Below are 11,525 nucleotides of genomic sequence, written 5' to 3' on the forward strand. Positions count from 1 at the left end.
AAACCACAGAAAAACAAGAGCTCCATAAAACTTAAAGGCAAAAGCCAGCTGGGCCCATACACTAAAAAGTGCTTATTTAAAGTCTGATTTTTCGAACACAGAGCTGATTTACAGCATTTTAATGTGAATCTCAAAACATCCTTATGTGTAATTTTCTTGAACCACAACATACTAACAGAGTAATTTCTGAATTAGAAAGCAGAAAATTGCTAGAATTCCATCCTGTTACTTGGAGGGAGAAATGCACACGTACTTCTGTGGGATCAGTGAAAGGACAGGAACTTTTGGTAACAAAGAAGCTAGTTTTAAAACAATAACAAAAAAGAATTGTACTAAACTCCTAGTCTGAGGCCACTTAAAATCTCTTGGCCTTTGGTTTCCACTAAAGCTCATATAAATTCAGGAATGCAGGACATCAGGGGAAAGAATTAAAAACATAAACATTTCCCTAAACTCCACACAATCCCTTGGTATCTGGACTTTTCAAAACAGAATTGAGTAATAAGACTGGCCTAGAATATACTGCCTTTCTCAAGAACAAAAACAAATAGAAATTATTTTAAGGAATAAATAATTTCATATTGTTGTTTCATAGTATGCTGAAGAAAATCACAAACAACTGAACATTGTGTATATTTAGAAAGTGATGTTGTCATTAACCACACATATGTATGCAGTTAACTGTAAAATATTTGCCCACATTGGGAGACAGCATTAGTGCCCACTGATCACAATTAAACCATTGTCAACAGCAAAGCTGGCTTTCAAAATACACTAAGCTTTAATTAGTAGTGGGAAAATGTGGTATTTTTCTCCAAAAATCTTGAATTGGAATGAGGGTAAATAAACCAGATACAACCAATCACTTCCTTTCTATAAAAAGAAGTAGAGTATCTGTACTCTTAGCAAGAATAGTAGTAGATTGAGGTTTGTCATCAGTTGGATCTAAAATACTAACATTTTCTCTGCAAACACAAGTTCCTGCTTATTTATTTATTTTTTTGGTTGAAAGTACTGCTTTGTCTTTAAGCCTTTAAAAATAATGGTTGGGATTAATTTATCCAATGCACTCATTCAATAAGCATTTACTGGGCAGCTCTATTGTGCTAGGGATACATTAAATAAAACCATCCCTACCCTGAAGGATTGTTTTGACCGGTTTTTGGCAGACTTTGATTTTTGCTTTAGTTTACATTTCTCTGATTGCTAATGAAGTTCTATTTCTTGGCTCATGTCTTTGCCCATTTAGAACTAAGATGCTTGTCATCCTCTTGTTCATTGTTGGAAATTTATTAACTATTCTGGATCCTAATTATCATTCTGCATACTCATCACTTGTTTTGATATGCAATACAAGTATATTATCCCTTCCATAACTTTCATTTTTCATAGGTTAACGTTAATATAGTTAAATTAATCAGTTTCCTCAGTACTTTTTTTATTCTTGTGTCTTGAGAAATCCTTTTCTAGTTCAAGGTCACAAAGATATGCACAAAAGAAAATATGGATTTGTGGTTCACATCTAGGTCTATAAATACACCAGCAATTTAATTTTGTATATGGTATGAGGTAGGATCTAATATTTTCTTTGTTTTGGTAGTGAAATGTCTGAGCATCAGTTACTGAGAAGAATTTTACCAGATAGTGAAAAAGGAAGAAGATTTAAACAATTGCATTCTCAACAAATACAAATTCTTTTAAGGAATAAATAATTTCATATTGTTGCTTCATAGTATGCTGAAGAAAATCACAAACAACTGAACATTGTGTATATTTAGAAAGTGATGTTGTCATTAACCATACATATGGATGCAGTTAACTGTTTGTAAAATATTTGCCCACACTGGGAGAGATCTGTGACACAGCACACCTCTACAGGTAAGTCTAGCCTGACTTACTAGAGTGCTAGGTTCTTCAGGGAAGGATTACCTCTTCTCACATGTGTTCCTTGTGCCTACCATAGCAGACAGCAGATAGTAAAATATTTGTTAAATAACCAAGTAAATATAAAGCTCTTTATGATAATAGTTACCATCACCTTCCATGTGCACCCACCATATACTTAGGATATACCAAATGAATACTGCGCCTCTGTATTTCACTTCTCTTTGAAATCTTCTTTTCTATCTGCCTCCTCAATTGGTCAATTGTCCTGTAAACTCTTTCTAATTTCTCCTAGCAAAACACAATGTCCTCCTCTTTTGCACCCATAGCAATACCTGGGACACTGTTTTACAAGCCACAAGCCGGTGAGCTCTATTCAGGATCTCTACTGAAAATCGAAGTTCAGCTCTTAGAATATCAGAAAACTACAAATATTTTCCAGCCTGTGTGAATCAATGGACACAGTAACATACCGGTTTGGGGATGGTATATGAGCTCCACAGGGGCATCCTGATAGTCTTTGCATATCCACTGACATAGTCCCTGTGATAAAGGAGACAATGCTCCTTGTTCTGCATTACTCTGGGCCTCCCAAATGGCAAATTTCGTTTCTCTGTTGCTGTTACTAAAATAAAAATAACAAAATAAAAATGTTTGTAAAATTAGCAAATGCTTCTACACATAACTATCATTCTCTGGTGGCTTGTTATGTGCCAGGTACTCTGACAAATATTTTGCATACTTAACCTCTTGCAATTCTCAAAAAAGTCCTATCAGATAGGTGTTATTATTTCATTCTACAGATTACAAAGCTAAGTCTTAGATAAGTAATTTAGCCAAACAGTTTACAGTTCACAGGACATATTTGAAGAGATTAAACCTCTAAGTCAAAAGTACATACTTTCTAACCAAAATGACCTACCTTAATAGCTGTCATGGGAAAGATATTGCAATTTTATAAAAAGTATGTCCTATTGTATTGATTTATTTTTACCTTTGCTATTGAATCTAAAAATCCATCAATTATTGATAGTTCAAAAACCTGCACGGTATCCATTGCCATGAAATAATTTGCAGGAGATTATAAGATCATCAAAAACCAACACATTTATTGAACTCTTCTGTGTGCCAGGAACTATTCTAAGTGCACATGTATATTAACTCATTTAATCTTCATAACTTTGTAAGTAGGCACCCCCATTTTATAAATGATGAAATAGGCCTCATGAGTTTAATGCAAAAATACTTAAAAGATAACAGGTAATAATAATATTGCTACAGGCTAGACACTGTTCTAAATTCTTTCCATTAATTCTTTTAATCTTTACAACTACATGATTATAGATGGTCTGAGGCACAGAGAGGGTAAGTGTTTGGCCTAGGTTACATAGCCAGGAAGCAGTAAAAGAAGGACTCAAACCCAGGCAGTTTGGTCTGTTCACATCTAAGAAAGGGGATATCACTTCAAGGAATTTGTTATTTTCCTGAAACCATTGTAACTGCCCTGTGTTTGCTCTTGTTACTAGATCTGGGTGTTTTTTTAATTTCTTCTATACACTGGTAGTAAAATCTATGTCCAAAAGCACCTGTGAGCTTATTCTGAAGAATTCCCAAAGTCCATATTATGTTTTGTTAGGTCTAAACATCAAAGACTTTACATGTTTTCTGTCGACTTACTTTCATCTGGAGTGAGATTTAGCTTTTGATTCACACGTTCTACAGAAGCATTCTGCAAGATGATGTGGGGAGGGGGAGAAAGTTAGTTAATTTAATAACACATATTTTAAAAGGTGATCAAGATTATTTCTACAGTAATCACATGAATGCTTCATTACTGAACAAAGAAGCCAGACTAACTTGAGTTTAAATTCCAATTCTTCCACTTGCTCAGAGATATAGAGATACCTCTACTTCTCGGAATACTTTTTGTGTGTGGGATTTTGCAAATATATAATTGACAAAGGGGCAAAGCATACTGACCAGAGCTGGAATCAACTACTAAGTTGGGAAGACAACATCCCAAGACTTCTCAAGCCTTAATATGCATACAACTCACTTGAGGGTCTTGTTCTGATTTAGTAAGGCTGAGCTCAGAGGGGCTTAGACTCATACTGGAACCCTTCAAATAGCAAAGGGCATTCTTTACAGAGAAGAACTTGAGATATGTAGCAAGGGAGACCAAGCTTCTGTGACTGCGGACAATTGATCTACTTTTCCTGAACCCTCTTTATCTCTAAAATACACCCACTTTGTAATGTTTATTATTATTATTTTCAATAATTGAGGTTATTTGCCTTACAGCTAGAAAACCCTCACCCTTACTCTGATCTTGGCCGTGGATTTGATTTTTATCATAAAGCTTGGTTGGACTTTTGTCTCTTAAAGACTCTTTTTGGTTGGTTATGTATTTATTTATACATGTTGCAATGGTTATTTTGAGGTTTAGAGAATGTAAAGTCTTTGCTGACTGAATAATTTTTACCTGAGGTTGCAGGATTTCATGTAGCTCTACAACCACATTTTTAAATTGACATCAGATGCACCTTGACATTAATTTTAGCTTGATGGGCTCCTAATAACCAGGCTCCAATTCCATTCTGAAACTGCGGCCCCACCCATGTGGTCTAATTCTCACAGGTGGGCTTGATCCTTGCATTCTGAGCTCCTGTTCTGACTCCTTGCCTTTGGGGGTTCCCTCCTAGCACTGGAATCTCACCTTGTTGAAAGTCTCCTGGGATCTGAGGTCCTGCTCCTGAACTCAACCCTGGTGCCTCACCCACCAAAAAGACCTTCCTAGTGCTGATCATTTGTCAGCCAGCCTCCAAGTACTGCCTGCTAAGGATTCTTCACTCCTACCCAAAAGAACACTTCCCCCTTTGAATACTGGGCTCCTTGCTGAGTAGACTGCACAGCACTGGCCCTAGTGACTATGTTAAGTGATACATCACAATCCTTGCACCCAACCAACTATTTCTGCTCTAAATAACCATGCATGCATGACCATATGATTCTTAAGCTTCAAGAGGGATATTAAAAGGAGCTCCAATATCCTACTGTTATGAATGGTTAAGGACATTTAGCTCACAAGGGAATTAACAAATTACAAATAGTGCTTTCCAGTTTACAAAACATATTCACACGCTTAATCTTGTAATGCATCTCTCACTTCCACATGAGGTTGGGAGAAACCACATACAGTTTTTAGTAAATCTCTCAGCTAGAACATGAACCTGCTTGTCAGCCACCCTGGTTATAGACTAGCTTGCTCCTTTACATTCTCATGGATACAGGAGGTGATTACTTACATCTTGCAGCTCAGGGCATGAACAACCAAGAACATCTGGGGGCAATGAAACAGTATAGCCACAGACAGAAGACTTTGACACTTCCACTGTGTGGGATGGCTCATAAAAAGGCACCTTCAGAAGATGGTTTAAGCTGCCATGTGTACCATTGTTTGGTGCTGGTTGAATGTGTAGGAGATCTGTTTTAAAAAATAAGTTCAAAGCAGTTTTAAATTGGAGGGAAGCAACATCTACGTATGAGATGGAAGAAAACAAACATCTGCTGTTCACTTCCTTTAATAAATTCTGCTGCCATGCAGTCACATACTGCGTATGCTGTTTGGTTTACTGACTTTCTTCCCTTGGAGCCTCCATCAACAAGTCTTTCTAGAAATAGGAACAGTTGCTACAGGTGAGCTGAGGGAACTTTCAGGAACTGGTTCTGTTCCTTCAGAGGAAAGCATCATTGCTTAAATGAACACTTTGGTTCCTAAGCATATCATGATTTTCTAGCATAAAAAGCTATACTTTAAGCAAAAACAAGTTTAAAGAAGTTAATTTACAGTCTTGTTTTTAGTATATTTACATAATTGCATCAGAATTCTGCAAGGACAGACAGTTTTTAAAAATTAAACTAGTGATTCTGCTTAACATTTAGAGAACTTAACTAATTTTCTTCTATCATAACAAAATACAGAACTATTTTATAAAGATGGCCTTTTAAGTGGCTCCAACTGAGTACCACCAAATTGATCTCTCCTAGAACTGGAATCCTGTCTGGGCCTTCCTAAGCCTTCTCCAAAAGGGCCAGCAGCCCCAACCACAAATTAAGCTTGGGAACCAAGAATTTAAGTTGTTAAGGCTGCAACATATTCATTTTAAATGGATACTCTGCTCTCGAAGTCATATTCAATGACCACAAGTCTTTTGGCAAAGATTAAGAGTGACAATTCTGAGCATAATTATGTCTGAATTCCTAAAGCTGCAGGTGAAATTGCAGCTCGCTCATTGCCTTCCCTAGACAAATGATTTGTTAATACAATGGTCTGAGGTAAGCATGTGTGCAGAAATGTACATTAGAGTCCCTAAGACTTTAATTCTTTAAGGCTTTCTTTTTTTTGACATTGAGTGTAATAACAGGTGTCTATCCAAACAAGACTTTTTTAAATCATCTTTTTAGGCCAGAAGTTTTCTCTCTGTAATTACAAGAAAATACTTGTGCTTTTAGGTGGATTTCTCCTGCTTTGAAAAGCTGAAAGTGTAATTTTCTTTAAATTTTATTAAATTAAAATTTCATATAGTAACTAATAGAAAAGCTGGTCTCTGGTGATCTAATGTTTATCACTACCTGTAAAAAAAAAATAACTCACTGAGTTAGAGCTGAGTAATTCTGGTTAATGAATAATTCTTCCTCTTTTCTACTCTTGCCTTCTTAGTACAGAGCATCCATCTCTGAAATCTGATTTATCACCAGTTTCAAAATATATATATTTTAAAATTATACCCACAGTTTGCTGTTAAATTTATATAGAAAAACTTACCACATATTAGATTATAGACTTCAATATTTTCAAATGGTTCAATTTCAGTCTTCTCTTTAAAACTGGGTCCGTGTGCCAAAAAGATAGCCTAGGTGGTAATGGTACTACTATTACTAATGCCATCTAAACTCAAAAGCAGGTGTTGCAAGATGCAGGTTCCTCTGTAACAGCACTCCTGTTTGTATTTTAGGCCTCTGTAACAATTTCTTTTCAGATTTGAAAATAATTTTTACATCATTTCCACCTGTGATGTACCAATACCAATCAAATGAATAATTCTTTTTCATATTGTATTTACTTTTTCTAGAAAAGCGACCTGCTTCCACAGCACCTCTCATATCAACAGACTAGAAGATTACAAGCAACAGTGGACAATGAATGTCAGCACAATTCTATAATATCTGGACAATACAAATTAGAAATTCATCATGTACTATCATGTATTCTTTGCATGTCATTGTCCAAATATGTTAATGCATGACAAAAAATGTTTAAGTTTCTGAGCATTAAATTTTTGCACAACTTATACTAATTCACTGATTTCTCAAACTTATTTCTCCTTTACTTTTTAGGATGAAGAGACCTAAACATTTACATTTAATCAACTAGTGTGAACTTAATTGTATTATTTATAACAGATCTAATTGTTTTAGACTGTAAATAACTAGAAAACATCAAAAACACAAATAAGCAATTCTTTACTGGTAATAGGGGTATATGTTTTCCGAAAATAATCAGCAAAGAATTGGAGAAGTTTTTCTTGCAGTAATAATCAGATAGCAACCCAATTAATAGAGAAGTACTTTGTTTCCAGAGATTTTTCAAATATTTACCACAAAATGCATTATGAAAATGTTAAGAGGTACCATATTTGTAAAGAGTCTAACACATTTTTCTCTATTTGGAAAAGGATATCTGTGTGTGTGTGTGTAGTATATGTAATACATGCGGAACTAGAAAGACAACCAGGTTGCAAAAATCATGAAGCTTCATCTATGGGGAAATATTGGCTACACTTTACTTCCAGACTCCCCCAAATTGTTTTTTCCCTGGACTTCCAGGACATCAGACAGTCCTCATTTTCTTCTTTCCTCATTGGCTCTACTTTTTCTTACCTGGTAACAAGTCAAGTCAAAGTGCTTAGGGCTCAGTGATTGGCTCTCTCAACCTACACCCCCTGGGTGAGGACCTTATCTAATTGCATATTTTAAAAATATTTTATATACTTAAAACCAATTTTTTAAAAATCTCTGGGTAGAGTCTCTCTTTAATTGCCTATGTAACATCTCTGCCTGCCCATCTAATAAATATTTTGGACTTAACATGTCCAACTGAACCTCACTCCTTCCCCTCCAGTCAGCTGCAGCCAGTTTCACAACCTTCCAACAGCTTTACAAGACTCAGTTGCCCCAGCATGTCAGGCACATGCCCACCTTAGGGTCTTTGCACTGGCCATTTCTTCTGCTTGGGACACTTGTCCCCTGAGTATTTGAAAGGTTAATTGTTTCACCTTCTTCAACTTTGCTCAAACGTCACCCCAGAACACCCCCAATTTCTACCTATTTGCTTTGCTTTTTCTTTATTTACCAAAGCACTTATCCCTAAAATATCAAATAAGAGAGTCCCTTATTATGCCAGTTGTCTATATCCCCATGTTAGAATGGAAACTTCACAAGGGCAGAGATCTTTACATTTTGTTCACAGATATATTCAAGGGTCCTGCACATTGCCTATCACAAAGTGGGTGCTCAAACAAATATTCATTAAAAAAATTAAGCAATAAGTTACCTCCATGCTCTTAAACTCATTGTTATAACCATGGTTACCTCCTCCACAGGATGAATATGCTTTACTCCTATAAAGAAATTATACTATTACACTGTGATCAATATATGGATATGAGACCTTATTGCAAACTGAGTTTTAATGAATTTTTATGTAGCTTCTGCATTTATATAAGTACATTTTTCTGCAATTAAAACATAAATATAGTTATTTTCATGCTTAAATTGATAACCACAGAGAAACAAACTGAATGGTAGAAGAGAAGGAAGGAGAATTCCAGGGTCTATAAATAGGATTTCAAAGCCTTTGACACCTAAACATTGGGGAAAAATTAAAAAGGGGCAATAACAAAGGCATAGATTTTAAAACAGGATTTGTTTTTAAGCTTACCTGTACCTTTACAAATTAATGCCTGTGTGATCAAGCATACTTTGATTAATAGGCCACTTTAAGCATTTCAAGGCTTTCAAAATAAATCTTTGGAACTGGGATAAAATATGATTTCTGTCCTACAGTAGAGATGTCTAGGGAAATAATGAAAATGTATGAATAAAGAATAATCAGAGAAAGTTAATTATAACATTTGGTGATGATAAGCCAGTATATTCTATAAACTCAGTTTGTTTTTAACTTTGGGGATATTCTTCCATAGACTCTTTCTCTATTACTACTGAATGACTTTTCAGATTTAATTAATTTGTCTTTTGCCTACTTTTTCATATTTTAGTATTTGAACTAAATAGCATTAGCAATTGTTACATGTATTTGGTTTTCTACTTAAAACAAAATAGTATTAAGTGAACCAAGATTTTTTTTTATAGCAACAATGTTATATTGGTTCAAATTAGGTCTCTAAAGGTAAAAGAAAACCGTATTCCAAAGGTTGGTCTTAAGGGATTTCTCTGCTTCACCACCCACTCTCTAGGGCAAATACACATACACACACACACACACACACACACACACACACACACACACAGAGTTCTTGTTTGTTTTTACATTTGCAGGCTCAATTGATTACAGGATTTTAGTGTCTTTAAAAAAAAATCAACTTTTAAAAAAGTTCATAACTGACTTTCACTCTGTTTAAATAAAAATAAATCACAAAATAAAAAACAAATCAAAACACTGAGCAGGTTACACTCAACTCTGACCATGAGAGGGAAGAAGAGAGGCTAAGTCCTGCCTAGAGTGGGGAAAAGCAAGAGAAATCCTATTAATGAGGGGTTTAAATTAGATTACCCTAAAATGCCAGTTCATGTCTTTATCTTAGTTAATTCCAAAAAAAATTGTTGACGTGAAGTAAAAGTCGTTTAAAAATATTCTTATCATTTTGCATAGATATTTGGTTCCCCAAGATTACTGAAACTTTGATTCAGGATAATTAAGTTTTAAATTCTGTGTTGGAGCTAGAGTACTCATTAATGAAAGAAAGAAAAGGTCTTTTGAACCAAGTCATTGGTAAAATTTTCTAAAATTAATCCTTTATCTTTCTATTTTCAGAAAAATCGAGCTTTTCTTTATTCCAACTCCTAACCCAATTCAATTAGAAAACTAGTAAATATTGCATAGCTTTATATTAGAAGCAGAAGATGAAAATTGCTTGAAAAAGTTCTATTTTCTATTGTTTTCCATTTAGCAATGTGCTTTTCTAACTGCAGTGTTCATGCTCTCCAGCCATAATTTGGCTATGGAAGTTATATATGGAAAAATGGAAGCTGGCATTTGGAAAAGATGAGTTGATTTTATCTGTAATTTAGTTTCCAAGTACTATATGAAATCTTTTGGAACAAATTCCCTTTTATTTTCTCCATGTCTAATTAAAAGATGAAATCAAGGCCATGTTTTTCTGCCACAGGTGGGTAACGACACAGATGAGAGATGAGCAAAACTTCTTTCCTGACAGCCAATCAGTAGCCGACTCCTGCCTTTCTCTGTCCTTCCTTTCACATTTCCCCTTGCTTTCCTCTTTTACTGCCACCATCCTAAGCTGGATCCTCAATTGCCTCTGGGCGAAGAAAATTTCCTAATTGTTTATCCTGATTCTGAACTTCAGAATTTTCCCACATCACACACATACACAATTGTATTTAATACTATTTATCACTGATAGAAATGGAAACACATGTTTTAATGAGTACAAATGTGGGACAGAAGGTGATGAACTAGTAGTATCCTGGAAAATCTGAATCATAAGTTCATCATACATATTTTCCTGATAATGTGTTACCTAACTAGCCTTACCATCCCCCAAGGTGTGCCACACTCTCCCTTGGGGCTGTTGTAACGCTGTCACTACTCTTCTAAGTGGCCTCCCTGCCACTCACTTGTCCTTCATACTGCAGCTGGAATCTAGTCTTTCTGCCTGGAAACCTGACTTTATCTTTCTACCCTTCCTTGCCCCAGAGCTGATGCTGGCTTTAAAAACGTGTCCCACTGCTCTGGGCAGAGCATTTAGAGAAAGAAGCACTTGTGAGAAGATACAGCTTAGCGATGCTGAAGGCTTGGCAAGCCGATGGATGCCCTCCAACAAAGAAAGGAGTCCCTTTCCTCCTGCAGATACAGCCCCCAGGAGGGCTTGGCGAGTTGAGTAAGGGTCACATTGCCACTCCCGCTCCTCGGGGCTGAGCGCTCTGTACAATACCAGTCGCAGACTGCGCAACCTCACGGGTGGAGCTGTGGCATGTGGCACCAGCCACTCTAACTCACCCTGAGTCTTCAAAATTCAGAGCAGAAATCACACCTACCTGGAGGCTTTCACGACATCCACACCTGGGAGGTGTAATCACTCTCTTTGTTTCCTATACCTTGTATTTGATCCTAGGACAGCAGTTCTTACACCTGATTTTAATTGCTGTCTTCTTCCCAGCTTGGGCAAAGATCCTTCAGGTGGGGACCATGTCCTTCTCCTTTACTTAGAAAGGTGCCTGGGATGTATTTGTCAATTTCCAATCATAAAATAAAAAGCATTTATTCATGTTCTCTGAAAGGGCACTGGAACAATACTTCAACTATAGTTTCAAATAATTGG

General features: G+C 36.0%; 1 protein-coding gene across 1 annotated transcript in view; it reads right to left on the reverse strand.

Annotated features, from left to right (window-relative positions):
- Positions 1 to 11,525, reverse strand: part of ENPP3 (ectonucleotide pyrophosphatase/phosphodiesterase 3) — a 71,638-nt gene that overhangs the window by 14,491 nt on the left and 45,622 nt on the right. Inside the window, exons 16-20 of the mRNA XM_036903779.2 lie at positions 8,498 to 8,564; positions 6,710 to 6,797; positions 5,190 to 5,368; positions 3,562 to 3,613; positions 2,358 to 2,509 (exon numbers count right to left, since the gene is read on the reverse strand). Coding sequence (XP_036759674.2) covers positions 2,358 to 2,509; positions 3,562 to 3,613; positions 5,190 to 5,368; positions 6,710 to 6,797; positions 8,498 to 8,564 — 538 coding nt within the window. The remainder of the gene's footprint in view (positions 1 to 2,357; positions 2,510 to 3,561; positions 3,614 to 5,189; positions 5,369 to 6,709; positions 6,798 to 8,497; positions 8,565 to 11,525) is intronic.

Source organism: Manis pentadactyla, chromosome 12 (assembly GCF_030020395.1).
Source record: "Manis pentadactyla isolate mManPen7 chromosome 12, mManPen7.hap1, whole genome shotgun sequence".
Taxonomy (NCBI): Eukaryota; Metazoa; Chordata; class Mammalia; order Pholidota; family Manidae; genus Manis; species Manis pentadactyla.